This window comes from Arachis ipaensis, chromosome B05 (assembly GCF_000816755.2).
Source record: "Arachis ipaensis cultivar K30076 chromosome B05, Araip1.1, whole genome shotgun sequence".
NCBI classification, from domain to species: domain Eukaryota; kingdom Viridiplantae; phylum Streptophyta; class Magnoliopsida; order Fabales; family Fabaceae; genus Arachis; species Arachis ipaensis.
The window spans coordinates 5,171,398-5,187,802 of record NC_029789.2 but is presented as its reverse complement, the minus strand read 5'-3'; the positions used below and the strand labels follow the sequence as shown (position 1 = coordinate 5,187,802).

The 16,405-nt window shown below is 35.6% G+C and overlaps 1 protein-coding gene across 1 annotated transcript in view; it reads right to left on the bottom strand.

Moving 5' to 3' along the window:
• LOC107640015 overlaps positions 1-16,405 on the bottom strand; it is a 44,592-nt gene that overhangs the window by 26,177 nt on the left and 2,010 nt on the right. Inside the window, exons 3-30 of the mRNA XM_021123537.1 lie at positions 15,208-15,342; positions 15,071-15,121; positions 14,033-14,127; positions 13,821-13,938; positions 13,338-13,439; positions 12,284-12,472; positions 12,042-12,202; positions 11,260-11,430; positions 10,578-10,670; positions 10,143-10,461; positions 9,146-9,250; positions 8,938-9,033; positions 7,998-8,065; positions 7,167-7,287; positions 6,873-7,067; positions 6,580-6,783; positions 6,363-6,472; positions 4,971-5,067; positions 4,782-4,880; positions 4,524-4,685; positions 4,369-4,443; positions 3,809-4,294; positions 3,255-3,728; positions 2,333-2,446; positions 2,071-2,255; positions 1,766-1,874; positions 1,462-1,605; positions 1,052-1,342 (exon numbers count right to left, since the gene is read on the bottom strand). Coding sequence (XP_020979196.1) covers positions 1,052-1,342; positions 1,462-1,605; positions 1,766-1,874; positions 2,071-2,255; positions 2,333-2,446; positions 3,255-3,728; positions 3,809-4,294; positions 4,369-4,443; positions 4,524-4,685; positions 4,782-4,880; positions 4,971-5,067; positions 6,363-6,472; positions 6,580-6,783; positions 6,873-7,067; positions 7,167-7,287; positions 7,998-8,065; positions 8,938-9,033; positions 9,146-9,250; positions 10,143-10,461; positions 10,578-10,670; positions 11,260-11,430; positions 12,042-12,202; positions 12,284-12,472; positions 13,338-13,439; positions 13,821-13,938; positions 14,033-14,127; positions 15,071-15,121; positions 15,208-15,342 — 4,569 coding nt within the window. The remainder of the gene's footprint in view (positions 1-1,051; positions 1,343-1,461; positions 1,606-1,765; positions 1,875-2,070; positions 2,256-2,332; positions 2,447-3,254; positions 3,729-3,808; positions 4,295-4,368; positions 4,444-4,523; positions 4,686-4,781; positions 4,881-4,970; positions 5,068-6,362; positions 6,473-6,579; positions 6,784-6,872; positions 7,068-7,166; positions 7,288-7,997; positions 8,066-8,937; positions 9,034-9,145; positions 9,251-10,142; positions 10,462-10,577; positions 10,671-11,259; positions 11,431-12,041; positions 12,203-12,283; positions 12,473-13,337; positions 13,440-13,820; positions 13,939-14,032; positions 14,128-15,070; positions 15,122-15,207; positions 15,343-16,405) is intronic.

The window sequence follows — 16,405 nt, the reverse complement described above, 5'->3', positions numbered from 1 at the left end:
GCCAAAACATTTAAAAAAAATAAATAAAATAAAATAAAAAATTCTCTTCTATGTAAGATTCTTTCTTCTAATTAAAAAACAAAAAAAAATATTAAATTTCAGTAGCTACAGATATAACAATTCGTGTATATCTAAGTATGCTTTTCAGTATTAGTTTCGTCACATAGTATCAGAGCTTTTATGACTACAATGCCTAGAATTCAATCCTTGTTACCTACCAAAAGAAAGAACTTTCAGCATAAAGCAAACAAAACAGAGCAAAAAGGTCCATGAAAAGATTCGCACTTCAAGCCCAAAAGAGAATCTTGCGTGTGGGGGAATGGTAGATATAACTATTCATGTATTTGGTTTGCGTTTTCATTTTCTGTTTTCATTTTCAGTGTTTTGTAGATTTTATGAAGGAAAAAGTGAAAATAGGAGGTGAAAACAGAAAACAGGATTTTATTGTTTTCACTGTTTTCACTTTTTCCTTCACAAAATCCAGAAAACACTGAAAATGAAAACAGAAAATAAAAACGCAAACCAAACGCACCCTTAGCTTTTGGGACAAGTGTTTCATGACAATGGTTACACTTTTAGTTAGGTCTCAAGAAAAATTTGTAGTCACTCAACATATGAACATCTTCAATATGATCCCCGATTTCTATTCATTGGATCATTGCTTTAGAGCTATAACACATTAATTCAAGATCAAATACTTTTGGAATAAATTTATATGACACTAATTTTCAATTTAATCCTTACATTTAAGGGTTAATCTATGACAGGCCCACTGTATTGTAGGAGCAACAAATAAACAGAACATAATTTAAAATTACTTCTGTATATACTATCACTTGGGTTCAAGTCGTAGAATAGACAGTGATGCATTTACGAGGTTAATGCAGGATGTTTTGTACCGGACTGCCCTTTTATATAGAAACTGATTTAAAGGGTAAAAAAGAACTGTTGCAACCGAAGAGAAAACAAAAACAAGGCAAAACAAAACAAAACAAAAAAACACCTGAGTTGCAACTTAAAAACATATCCATTTGAAAAGAGAATAACGCACCTGTACAGTGGCCAGAGATGCATCTCTGGTTACCCCCGTATACAAGCTCAATTCAACAAGGTCTACGGACACAGACACTTTCAGCAAAATAGAGGCTTCAAGATTCATAGCCCTCGAATTAACACCATTTGTAGCCTCAGGGACAATATCACCTGTGGCGTCATTTGATGTCATGGAGGAATCTTGATTCAGAGCTGGAGGAATATGTGCATCCTCAGAAAAATTAGATACTGCGCACTCAGTAATAATCAGGTATTCCTTATTTGATACTGCTGCTTTCAACTCTTCAATCTGTAGAAACACAATAATGTTAGAGTATAATGAAAGATGAAAATAAAGGAAATAATGGCATCGACATTTGAAAGATCGGCTATACTGGTTCCATTCACTCCGAAAGAAGTATGCATCACCTTGATTATAACTTCAGTACTCGGAAATTTGTGCAGTAAATCTCGGAGTGACCTATGAATAATCACAGATAGACCATTCACATCCTGAATTGTGCTTTCACCTATCTCAGTTCCAGTTCCAACATTTAAGTTGATATCTTCAACCTGCATGCCAGAAACCAGTTGATTAAAAGAGCTATAGGATGACACAACAACAACAAAAAAGTGTGAGGTGACCACTTCAGGAAGGGAACTACTATTCTCAAACTGTCCAGCACGATAATTGATGATCCATTCTAACCATATTATGAGTAACCAATCTTACCTGGACCGTCAAAGTTTCCAAGTGCACTGCATTCATTTCACTTTTACCTCCACCAATCCACTGAAAAGAGTTCTTCAGAGTTATATGAACGATATCAAGCCTCAGAAAACTGTGACAAACAAATTTCACCAACATAAGTTAAAACAATGAAACCACACAAGCCATGGCTTAACCGCTTATGCTATTAGAGTGAGTGGTCTTCTATCAATTATATGACAACTACGTCAGATCCAATATAGATGCAAAACCTAGTACTTAGCAATAAAAGTTAGAAGTGACAATGGAAATCCAAATCTCCAACTTACTCAAGGCTGTCTGTTCTCCGAGGCATTAAAATTATGGGTTTCTTGAGAGAAAGATCAAATTTCACGGCCGGTGATCCTTCAATTTCACCAGCTGAAAACCACTTCTCAGAATTTGTCACTTGATCTGTTACTTTGACGACACTTTTTGGGCTACTAGGAACAAGACCGATAAAATAGCCAACAACCTGTTCAAATTTTACACGCAGAATCTTATACCTGATATCCATAAAGTACACAGAACTTAAAACAATTAACCAAATACCTCTTGCACAAATCGATTCAAATAAACAATCCGCACTTCAGAAAGCTCACCAAAGAGGCTAAAATCATAACCTTCATAGTCTTCATCATCTTCACTGAATGACATGAACTCCAACTGCACAGTCATGCATATATTTAGTCCTAAATTCGTGATACTGAAAGTCTGAAACTAAGCATTGTGTGAATTATAAAGTAGAGGCTCATCATTTGCCTTTGTGTCTATTTAGAAGGGCCTAGGTTAGAGCAGTTATAGGAGTTGCCAGCTAGGATAGATTCCACCCTAACAGTCCCTAACTAACTTAAGTTGGCAAAGACCCTTCTACCCCTTTGGTCTCTCTCTCTCTCATAATGTGTGCAATCTCTTCTTTTTATCAATAATAATAATCCATCCCTGCAGCTGTTCGAAGGAACTTCCCATTCCTATAAACCAAAGGGCTTGGCTGCACATCATTTTTCTTTGTTACTATGTAGTTAATCGTATTTTGTTTTTAAAATATCTCTTATGCCTCCCCTAAACAGATCAATTAATAAAAATGGAACTTCCCATTTCCTATAAACTAAAGGGCTTGGCTGCACATCATTTTTATTTGTTACTATGTAGTTAATCGTATTTTGTTATAAAAATATCTCTTATGCCTCCCCTAAACAGATCAATCAATAAAAATCGTCTGCCAGTACATCTGCAATTCTGCCACAACTCCAAAGAAACCATGTGCAAAACACCAAAAAAGGAAGGACGGGGGAAAACTGAGTAAAAAGCCTCCTCAAACCATGACCGGATTAGACATCTTTTCTTCCTCTACCAATAATACCATTCCCTTCTATCCAAAGGCAACTATGTAGAGTGAACAATAGCACTTAAAACTTCATGCATGGATCGCAAATTCTAAAATTTAAAATTGTAAGATAGGGAAAAGAAGCACCTCCACAAAAGATCTGCCCCCAGGATTTCTCATATCACATGCCCAGTAATATAAATGACTGTTAGGTAGGCTGTCATCACTTATTTTCAAATTTCCCAACGCTGCTTTAATACTAAAGGAGGAAGGGAACACCTTGATGTCTGTAAGCAAACTCTCTTGTGACAAGCAAGCAAGCTTAGTTTCATTTTCCTTCATCAAAAAGATTTGTGCTTGGGCCATCTTTAATGTCAGATTGAACATAATTCTAGATTTCCCTTTTCCAAGCAAGCCCTTAACAGCATGTTCCTCAACAGCAGTGTCATGTAGATCATCTGCATCTCTTGACACATCATTTTTTACAATGGTTGGTGACAAGCTGTCACTTGATGTTGCAAGGTTCTCATCCTCGATGTTTATAGAATTAACAAACTCCATAATTGCAAGGATCGTCGGTCTACGACAAAAAAATGTCAAGGTAGCCAAAGTCACTATCACCTGAAATGAAATATGTAAAGTATTAGCTATGAACCCGCACAAAACAGAATGTCATTTTGTCATTACCCATAGGCACCCACCTGCTTATCTACACTATTATACCGAGTAGAGTTCTGGTCATAAATAACAATTTGTGCTTTTACAAAACTCTCCAGTGTTTCACTAAGTTCAACTTCCATAGTACCAGCAGGAGCATCACATGGTAGAAGTCCAGTAATGCGACTAAACTTTGGGGGTTCCAATGATGAATAATTATATTTAGTTTCCTGATGGGAACTTGATGCGTACGCGGGTGTTCCTACTGGTGATTGCAGAAGATAATCAGCAGCATCTGTCAATGTCTCAGGTGCCTCATAAAACTTATCATCAGTTTCACTAGGGATTACTTCGCTACTTTGTACATCCTCCCCCATAGTATCATGAAATAATGAGTGTGCATCTGCAGTCCCAATGAACGATCTAGCCAAATAACAAGGCTGGGACCGGTGGCAAACCAAATCTTCTATTTCCAAAGATTTCAAGATAGTCCCAATGAAAATGTCATTGTCTCTGATAGAAAGCTCTACCTGTTATAATATTAAAACATCAAAAGAGAAGAATATATAATCAAGTTAAGCAAAAAACAGACTATGTATCTTACCTTACCACCTATAGCCCGAAATTCAAACAAATGCTTTTCTTCACTTGAAAGCACCTTGATTAAGCTCTGACCAGACTACAGAAAGAAGCACATTTTTGACATGTGGAAATTCAGATTTAAAACTAAAGTAACTAACCAGAAACAAAAAAGCTAACCTGATAACTATAACTGAAGCAAAGCTTTAATTCATCAAGAACACCTGTTACAAACAATCTCTCAGCAATTGCTATCTCAGTCACACCCTGATTATCATGTTCTGATTCAGTATCCTCATTATCTGATGAGGTTTCGGACAGACCAGATATAGGAGCAGAATCCTGCACAAATATAATGAAACAACAAATAATTCATATTTGAAAACTCTGGAAAATAAGGCAAACATTTTGGAAAGGGAGAGGGAAGGGGTAACAAACCGATGCATAATAAATAGCCCCCTGTAAGCGGCTATGCCAGGTTTTCCTTAAATCCTCAGATTCACAACGTAAAATCAGTGCATTCGTATCCTCAACAATCTACACATGATTAATTACTATTATTACTTCCTTGTAAATAACAGAATGATTTCATCCCTAGATTATACACATTAGGCAAAGAGTGATTACCTTATTGTTCGACCTTTTAGGACTACACACAGCCAAAACACGCTCTGCATTACCAACAAATTCTGGTGGAACCTGATATACCTGTTTTCCTCGTAGGCTATAGCAATCAGATTACAGGCAGTGTTAATAACATACACAAAAACTAGAAAATATGAAGATACAATCCTCAAGCACATGCTAAGAAAAGAACAATAAAGAATTAAAATAAACAACCGAACTCGTTTATCAATTGTGTGAATGAGTTGCAGCCACCATGCAAATCCACTTAATACAGACCAACAAGCGCAACAGAGGGAATACCTCTATCTAGTAAAAAAGTTCAATGGAAAAACTCTCCTAAATAAAGTGGCAATCTCTCTCAATATGCTTAAACGCCAGAGGCTATATGATGCATGAAAACTATCACCTTTTTTGCCCCTTTTTTCTGTGGGTGGGTGTGGGTGTGGGTGTGTGTGTGTGTGTGTGTGTGTGTGGGGCCCGGGGTTGACAACTTGAAAACCCAATCTAACATGGCACAAAATAGCAGTGGTTATGTCAACATCTATAACAATAGATAAAGGATATTGTGGGGAATAACTGACTTTTTGGTACAAGTATTTCTCTCTATCTTTTATACCCAAAAAAAAAAATTATCCAACAACTCTAATGTGAGAAACAACTTGACCACAAGGTTAAAATAGTGAATATACATTATTTTATCATAAACCCACGATCAACAAGTTTTTTCAGGACGCATGGTTTCCTACACTTTACCATATTTTCCTACACAATACTATTTTGCACAAGTCCTCTCTCTCTCTCTCTCTCTCTCTCTCACATTCATCTACTATTTTGAAATTTGAAGGTGAACTTTTTTCTCATTTTATTCATATGTTACTCAAATTGTTCTTATTTAACTCATTTCAAATTTATTCATGCAAAAACTTTTTTATATATAAACCGAAATAATTTTATGAGTCATAAAAAGAAAAATGCAGGTTGACAAGCACACAGTAGTGCCTAACTGCTACTGTCTAAAAATGAACAAGTTTTCATAAAACAGTATTATTAAAGAATAACTTTCTGAAACTTCTGTTCCCTACGTGGTTGATCTAATAGCATATCCATGGAAAATTGATCCTTGAAGGTGCCGAAATAGTTCATGTAATATTTGGTACTTGCTTAGTCAAAACTTCATCTAGAGGTTACTACCAATATTTAAGATACAAATTATAATAACCACTTCACAAATATACATGCAATGGACAATACAAACAAATATATGCATTTTATTTTTCAGACAATTACTCTTCTTTCTTTCTAAGGGCATGATGTACTATCAGCTCCAACATATCAACAAAATAACACTGTACACACAGAATCTAATAACAAGATACAAGGAGGAGTATGCACCTTACATACTGCTTGTAAGACCTTGAGTCAGGACTCTCAAGTACATAGAGAAAAGGTCCAACTAAGCAAAAATATCTCCGCTGCCAAACAGCTTCCCTAATTCCCACACCCTATGGCAATTTTGTTTAAGACGAATAATATTGCATATCAGATTATGAAACTAAATGAACAACAAAAAATTCAATAGCTAATCAAGCAGGATGCAAGAGACCATTACCTTCCATGTCAGAAGAGATAACCAACCTTCAAGGTCCGCCTGATTCCAAGGACGAAGAAACTCTGAACTGTCATCATCCTCCCCTTCAAAGATTTTTATCACTTGCATCAGTCGATGATACCTTGCAGGTGAAAAATGAAAGCCCAATGATGGAAGCCTCACAGCAACACGAGTTGAAGGATAATATGGAGTTTCTAACCGAATCTGATCACAAGAAACAAATTAGAATCCTCAACATAATGAGAGAACTCATCACTAACAATTCAAAATTTTCAACAGGTAAAGAATAACACCTGTTGAAGCTGTAGGATGACGCCACATTTGTCAATAATTGGGAAGAAACCACTGCTGGTAGAAGAGGCTAAATTATTCAGAGAAATTTGGCTCCAGTGATAATTACCATCAAACAAAAATGCTGATACATCACTTAAGACCAAATCAAATCGCAGGTACATATTCCCCTCAGTTGATTCTTGTTCACGATCATCCTGCATAAACGTTTCTTATGCCATTTAACAACTTAAAACAAATTCAACACCCTAAAAATTTAAAATAACATATTACAAGAATTATCAAGAATATCCAACCTGGGTACTAATCATCAAATTTCCTAGGTCAAGTAAAAGCTTTGTAGCATGCACATTGTCGGGACAAAAATCAGTAGGAATAGTAATCTTGGGAGCTGCAATATCCAAGTTCAACGAAAACCTGGCAGATGACCAACAATAAAGATTAGCACAAAGGTTTCCATGAGGAAACCCTTTAACCTGGGGAGCGAACAAAGAAATGGAACGAGCTATTAGAAAACCGTGTAAAAACTATCCAGGGTCTCCATTGTCCTATCCAGTAAAACTCGAAACCAAGAGCTAATAAACTTGCATCTAGCTGTCTTCAGCTTGATATCTTGAACACACATCAATCATTATTAAAAATCCCAGTAGAAATGTTAAATTCAAGTGCTACTGTACTAAATTGTAATGGAAGACATAACCAACAGCAATGTTGCATTATCACCACGAAAGGGACCATCCATTCCTTTTTATTTTTCAGTATATTTCACTAACCAAAAAAATGTACCAGAAGATATTATAGACTTATATACAAATTTTCCAAAAGACCAAACTAATACCTTTCTTTCCTCGTTGGGATTATGTCAATAAACCTATAAATCACTGTTTTCTTTTCATCATTAGGAGAGCTGGAATCTTGTGTATTTCATGTCAGATTCCCCTATTAACCCCTTCAGTAATACTGGGTCTAGTATAAGTTACTCTAGATGAGAATCAAAACAGTGATATTCTATTGTCATACTTCGACAAGAACAGCATACAGAGCAATTTCATGCTCAAATATATAGGCAGTTTTACAATGTCTCACACATAGATAATCCAAATTTAGAAGACTATAAAGATACTAACCGAGCATGATCCTTCAGCGCCCTATTCATTTGTTGCTGTGCAGTGCGCTTCACTTCGTCAATTGTCATCTGGGAACAATATACCACCCAATGAGAATTTTCTTTACATGAACAAGAATGACATAAATCAACATCTTTCTCCAACAGGACTAAAATAAATTCTACTTTTTCCACCTTTACAACTATGTAAGATATACTATGAAAAATGAAGTAACAAAACAAAAACTGTGGACATCTTTGGACTCACTTGCCCTCTGCAGGTTTTAGCCTTATATTTATTGCAGGAGAGGAGGGACTAAATGTAAGCCCTATAACAGAAACAACAATAAAACACATGCTTCTATGGAGACTGGGATGATAAGCACAGTACATGGTTTATCTAAAAATAAATATAACGTATTATACAATGGACCTTCAAATTACATATTTGTAAATCCTTCCAATTCCTACATCTCTCACAAAATCACCAGATATCACATTTGGATGAATCAATTTGGAACCAAATGTTCCTTTCAAAGTTTCCTCTAAAGGCAAGATTTTTGCCAGCATAGAAGAAATATGATATGATTAACACAATTGGCCAGCTAACTACTTCTCCTCATATTGATCTATCTCCGGACTTTGCCATGTTCTCCTCAAATTCAGAAACTATGCACCACTTCTTCAGGAGGAGGTATATTGTAAAACAATTTTTTCCAAGGCTATTGTGAAGTTAGGAGTATCCTTATATCCAAATGGTTTCTTAAGGTCAGGCTTTGGCGAAAAGAAGGCAACGGTTATGGAGGTATGCAATTGTGGCAGCAATTTGATGCGTTTGGTTGGACAAGAACGCTCACAACTCAAATGAAGTATCGCTGTCTCATGCACTAGGACTCTCAAATTAATATATAATTCTCACTATTCCAAAACAATTTTAAAATAGCAGCAATGTTATATAGTACCTGCACAGCAGCTGCAGTTTCTAGTGCTATGGTCTGACTTACGGCAGTATCACTTTCAAAGAACTTCACAATTTGATCGATGCTGTCCTTCATATACTGTCAAAATTCTAACAATAAATTAGTAAACAACTAAACCAAAAACTTAAAAAATATAATATAAAGAAAATAGTCAAATCAATGATAATGGGAATTAATATTCACAGCTTACAGTCATATAACAAGGAGAAGCTTTGGCAACCATGCTCCAGTCCACCTTATCATCAAAAGGTTTATAATAGAAGGCACCAACTAACGAGTCACAGGAAGTTGCACTCTGAAAGGTCAAAGAACAAAGATTGAGTATACCACAATTTTTTTTTTTTGTATAGAAGAAAAGATTGGTTGTAGGAGCCGTGCAATATGCTACTGGTAAAAGGCCCGAAATTTCATTTAATGTGAATAAAGTGTGCCAATTTTATGTCCTCTCCCCAAGAGAGCACTGGAAGGCTGTGAAAAGGATTATCCGGTACCTTACTCGCACCCAGGAACTTGGAATTCTGCTCCGACCAGCCCCTGACCAAGGAACCTGAATCTGCGAGGGTACTGTGATGCTGACTGGGCTACAGATGTAGATGATCGGCAGTCCACATCAGGGGTCTATGTCTATCTAGGACCTAACCTCATTTCCTGGTGGCCCAGAAAACAGCCTACTGTTGCTCGGTCAAGTACAAAGGCAGAATATAGAAGCATGGTAGACCTCACTGCATAACTCATCTAGGTCCAAACTTGGCTCACTTTACTGAAGGTTCCCACTTCAAGACCAATGGTTTACTGTGACAACCTCAGTGCTATAATGCTAGCTCGCAACCTGGTTTTGCATAATAGAACGACATATATGGAGTTGAATCTGTTCTTTGTAACAGAAAGGAGGGTCATGGAAGGGAAATTACTGGCTGCTCATATTCCCACAACTAAGCAGCCAGCAGATGTGTTGACTAAGGCAGTGTCTAGCTGAGTAAAAAATCTAGAAGAGTCTAGAAGCTGTTATGGTAGTTATAGGAAGTGCCAGCTAGGATAGATTCCCTAACAGCTCAAATTAACTCTATCATGCCACAATTGTGTTGTTAAGCATAAAATATAAATTAACATCAATTGTAAGGAGAAAATTCAGTTGCAAAAACAAAAGGCATAAAATGGAAGAAGAACAAGAGGAGGATAAGTCATACCTCTGCAAGGAGACCTTTTGGCGATGATAACTTATAGGAGCCCAACTTAATGTCAAAGACCTTTGTTTCTGGATAAAGCTTTACAGAGCAACTGAGATCCTCACATGATAATTCAGCAACAGGCTCTTTGGCTTCCCCAATAAGCCTTGAGGCATTATGATTCATGTGAACTACCAGGTAAGTGTGAAGAACATCTGCCTTGCTAGTCATAGATTGCCCATCATCACTTTCCTTGTACCCAATTATTTTATTTAATCGGTTCCAATCCTCCTCGGTGAAATTAAATTCCTCACTTCCCTCTTTAGGAGATTCACTGGTCCTGCCAGTGTATGTGATCACACATCAGCAATACTGTCAAAACTATATTAAAAAAAAAGAAAAAAAAATCTAATATGTCATTATGAGAGATGGAATATTTGAAGACAAAATATTCACCCTCCAAATGGCCACCAAGATTTCCCTGCTTTCTTTTTCCTCAAGTTAAGATCCAATTCAGCCGATTTCTCCACAAACTTGTGAGCCAACATTCTGTAAATTGCATCAAGTAGGAATACTTCCAAGGTTGAACAGGAAACAAGACAATTCCAAAGTCTACTATATATTACAATTTTAGTTGAACCCAAATAGACAATGACGACAAGAAACCACTATGGAACTTTCACCTGAATACAGAGCCTACAAAGTGAACTTATTAATTATCAAGGCAGAGCCTAAGACAACAAATGCCATAATAATTTTGTAACATGACTTTGCTAAAACTGGTTGTAAGATTGGTCGCTATGCATCATTCAATTCAGCCAATAAAATAGACACAGTCGATACTAGAAGCTTAATAGACACCAGCAAACACACAAGATTTTTTATAAAAGTAGCATTACAAACTTCTTTAACTAGTTTCTGACATAACGGCTGGCTAAAGATTCAAATTGATGTAATATAATCCACCTTGAAAACCTGAGCCTACCTTCTGATAGTATAGTTACCTAGGAAATGTATGCAGAATGCAAACTGACGGTTAACATCACACTATACCTGCCAACTAATAATGACCGTATATACCATGTTTTTCCATGAGTAATCAATATTAAATATTAAGATAAAGTTGAAACTAAAGTACCTCCATTGCAGTATAAGGTCAATATCAAGTTCACGATCTAGTTCTTCTATCTCTTTGTTGCCACTGATTGTCACCTGACTGGGGTCAGATTTGAGCAATGAAGCATAGAGAGAGATATATCTTTTCCGCAAGCTTGCATATCTTAAAACTTGCTCCCAGGACATCTTTCCACTGACAGTAACACAATATTCTTAATAAAACAAGTGTATTGAAAATATGATAAATAAAGATCAATTCCCATCACAACACATGAAGTTCTTATATTAATCTGAGAATGTCCCTAAAATATTCTAAAGCTTAAAACAGCAAACTAAAGTAGGCGGTTGGTTTGAAGAATACACTAAAAACTGGAAAAAAAACTCAGGTCAAGAAATGGACATGGCAATCTAAGTCATCTTAGACCAGAAATATCCTGATATCAGATCAATGCTATTACTACCTTCGTTTTCTCTCCTACCCTTTCTTTTCTCTTGTTTTCTCTAATTTAACAATCAAAATCATACAAATAATTTGATTAAAAAATCTTAAACACGTGGATTGGATTCTGAAGCCATATTATAGCTAATGCATGGAACAAAGATGTGAGTATCAACTTGTTTCTAGGATGGGGACTAGTAAAATATCTTACTCGTCACTGTTGTTATTTCACATCATATTATCCTCCTCAATTGTGGGCTACTTGTGCAAGCTCCGTATTTTATTTAGAGCAATTAGCATTCACAAATTTTATCTTTGACATCTATTGCATCAGGCTGTGAACATAATAGGGGGTTGTAAATTACCTCGCTTTCTTCATCTGGTCAGATACAGCTTTACAAGCATACTTCCACCAAGACTTTGGATCAACTTTAACTGCTACCAGTGGACGAAAATGGGCATACTTCAGACGTTGATTAAATGCAGCAAAATTGTCTGCTAATTTCATAATATCCTTATAACCATCCTACAAAGATAGAACTGTATAGATTACCCCACTAACAATCCCCAGAAGCAAAAGAAAGCAAAGAATAAGAATCAATAGAACCTTAGATAAGCTGATTGTAACATCATCCAAATTGACAACTGCCTTCTGTAAAGGCTGTTTGCTATCAGTAGTTTCATTCTGCTGCAGCTTGAAGTATTTTGCTTTTCCAGTCACTGGTTGCAGAATGTATGAATGTTTCCTTGATAAATTATCAGCAGGCCTCCCATCTTTAGTTCCAAATTTAAATACCTGAATTTTCGAAGAAATTTGATGAGGATACTGAATATCAAAGATATGTTGATAAGTGATGGATTCAAGCTTCTGTAGTTCTATTCTATCCATATAAGTCCGAATAAATTGCATTGCATAATAAATTATAAATATCCCTAAAAGCTGGTCATCCTTCAATCTTTCATTCCATAGCCCACGCCGAAGGGTAAATATCCCAAACCATAGAACATTAAAGCTTCTGTACTTCTATTTTGTCCTCATATGTCCAAATAAATTGCATTCCATTGTAAACATCCCTAAAATTTGGCCATCCTTCAATCTTTCAATTTGTCTTCTACATGAGCAGACCACCTTAGGTGAGATTCTACCACTTTTCTGGTTAATAAGTGGACTAAACACAATCTGCATGACTAAAGAATCAAGATAGAGCATCTATATCCCAAGCAGGATTATCCATCAATCTGCTCCACAAAAATAGTGTCTTTTCACAACCAAACTTACCGGAATATTCCAAAAAGGTTCATTCCTTATTATCCCTGCGTGTGCACACGCAGGTGGGCAATTTCTGTAGAGGACAAGGTATCTTTAAAAGAAAAGAAGCAAATGAAAACATGCATGTCCGAGTAAACTGAGCCAGGTAAGAACGCATGCCTAACACACTGTATATCTCATAGAGAAACACATCTAAAGAGACCAATAGCATCACAACACATGAGAGACTAATGTTGTTCAAAAAGCAAAGAAGTTCCAATGAACCTTCTAAACTGTATACACACACTCTCCTTACATCCATAATATACGGAAACAGAAAAGGACTAAGTTTAGAAGGTTGGGAGAAAGAGAAATGAAAACCCTCGGCCCTTACTATCCACCAAATACATACCTGAAACCACTCTGAAGGAAGCAAGTCTTCCCATGCTTGGTTAATATGCCATGGAATAATATCAGAATCAAAATAAACTGCAAGTCGATCAAGCTCAACAGACTGCAAAACAATAAGGAAAATATATTTTACACCAAAAAAAAACTAGCAACATAATAGCTATAGAAAGGAAATAATCATTATGGACCTTTGAACAAGAATGTAATCATATTGCAATTCTGGATTTAACTACGGTTTCTGGTAACTATGATTCTTTGGTAAGTAACACAATTCCTTAAAAGAAGCAAATAAAAAAGATTATGCATAGAATCAATAATATAACAACCTTATTTTCACCCTTGGGAAACTTCAAATACAAAATCTTCATGATATCTACTGTTTGTTGCAGGAAACATTACACTAGAATGATACAAGCATATAAAGCAGTACAAAATGATTTCATCATGACAGCTGATATCAATTCATATTAAGATAAATTAGAACCTTTTGAATGCGATCCAGTGCACCTCCTGTAATAAAAGTCTCTTTCCCAGTATCATCTACCGTCATGGCTGAGAGTTTGTCCAACATAACACCAGCTGCAAATGGGCGCCCTGGATTACTACAAGGCAGATTATATTAGGCTAAAGCAAGATATACAAAACTGTGTAGCATCTAAAACTACCATCAAGAGAACATTTGAAACCCTCCTCTACCTCTCCGAATCTTCATATCTGATGTGAATATTGGAAATTGAAAGTTTCAAATTTCCAATTATTGTGCTGATGAGGGATCCCAACCATGATGTATTCTTCAAAATAAAACAAGATATAAAAGTCAATATAAGTTATTCTTGAACATACACAAACATCCAAGCACATATTTAGTAACTTACACAGGGCTCCAAAGGAGGCATTAGGAGTACATATTCCTGAATAATATGGTATGCATATGTGCAAGGAAACTATAATAAAGGCACTTGTTCCCCCAAAATCTCTTAGTTAACCTTAATGTATACCCAATTCACTAAGGGCCTATTTGAGTAAATAACTTATTTAAGTTCTTTTTGAAAAGAATTATTGATAAATAATTTATGAATAAGTTAATATACATTTTAATAGGTGCTTCTTTAGTGTGTTTTGGAAAGTATTTCGTTCTCAATATTCACTAACTTGACTTCTTGAGCATTTATAATCTGTGAATTTAAAAAAAGTTAAGAACATATTGCTTGACTTTTAAATAATGTTTTTATTTAAAAAAAAAAAAAAAGAGAAAAAGAGAGAGAGAGACAGAGAGAGAAAGAAATGGACCCTTGTAGGACATGAAATACATAAATAATAGTAAATTTATTAAAAGAGAAGAGGGGGGAAATATAAATACTACTTCGGAATTTTGGCATGTAACTGAACAGAAAATAAGTTTCTCAGTCTTGACTGGCAACTTTTATAGGGAACACTTTGTTTGCAGTTTCTATGAGGCTCGGGCTGGGCGTGTGATCCAACTTTTAAACAATTTCAGATTCTCAAGAGGCTTTGGCCAAGAGAAGAAAACTTTTGTGGCAATGATGGTGCTGGTTTCACAGTCCTTTGGCACATTTGGCGGAAGTAAAATGTTTACAAGATGGCTGTCACTACCTCTGAACTTATTTTAGCCAAGATATTTTTGGTTGGACACCACATAATGTGAAATTTTCTACTCTCAATAATAACAAGTTGCTATTAACAACTAACAAATAAATGAAACAAAGCTGATACCATTTCAGACTTCAACTGTTGCGACTTCTCCCATATCTTCAATTCCATCTCCTGTTTGTCAAAAGAGAGGTAAGTATTCTTCAGCAAATAAATTGTCTAGCAACAAATTATCTGTTGACCAAATTCAAACTTCTGACCTGTATTCTGCTCTTTTTAGCTTCTTGGACAGCATCCTCACTACATCCCTCAACTTGAGTTGCAGGTTCAGCCAATAAGAAAATGCGATCCAAATATACCAAAACTGGATCTTGGCCAAGCCTACTCCATGGAACCTTTAACAAAGAAAAAATATAACCATCGCTTATATTGAAAGGATTGTGCTACTTAAAAAGCCTGCTCAGTTTATGCATAAGTTAAGCATAAAAACCCAGATTCTCTTTATATGGATACAAGGAACTTGATCCAATAGGAAGGGAATTACAAGTAAAAGGATGGAAAGTACCCTCCAACACAAAAAAATAAACAGCAAGAACAAGAAGGAAAATGTAAAAATCATGCAATACTGTCATGAAACAAATAAATGTCATATATAAGTACAGGTCTCTTTTTTACTTATAAAGAAACTCTATCTTTATTTAGGAAAATGGGAGCAAGGATTAAACTCTAGATGTTTTAATCATAGAAGCTCTGATATCATGTCACAATACCATCTCTCCTTAAGGCTTAAGTTGTTAGATAGAGGTACATGAATAATTATATATCTAACAAATACAACTATAAGTATCCTTCAACACAAAAAATAGATATAAATAATAAAAAATAAACATCAATAAAAAGAAGTAAAATGTAAAATATCATGCATCCAGATGGAAATAAATAATTAAGGGGCAAGGGGATCCCCTCCAACTGGGAGTATCCCATGCTGACTGACCACATACACACACACACACACAAAAAAAAACACACACACACACACAAAAAGCACACTCATACAAACATAGATGCCTCATTCTTCAAAAGCCTTGCAAAAGAACCAACGGAAATTGCTCCAAGTCAAGGGCACAAACACCTACCGAACAATATAGGGATGGAAATATATTCTAACCTCGTAACTATGAAAAAACACATTTGAAATTTATTTTTTAAAAAAGAATAAATAAATAATTAAAAAATCCATAGGAAAAAATGTTAAATGAAATACATGGTTAAACCACAATGTTAGCAAAGGGAGCTGCAAAAAGACAAATTTCACAATGGAAATAATTGAAGTAGATGATTTCGAACTTCATAGCTATCTCAACTTTTCATTTCCTAACCGAAAATGATGAAGGCACCAAGTTGAGAAATAGATATAAGCTATCTCTTCATATTTTCCAACTTCTTCATCAAAGCGCT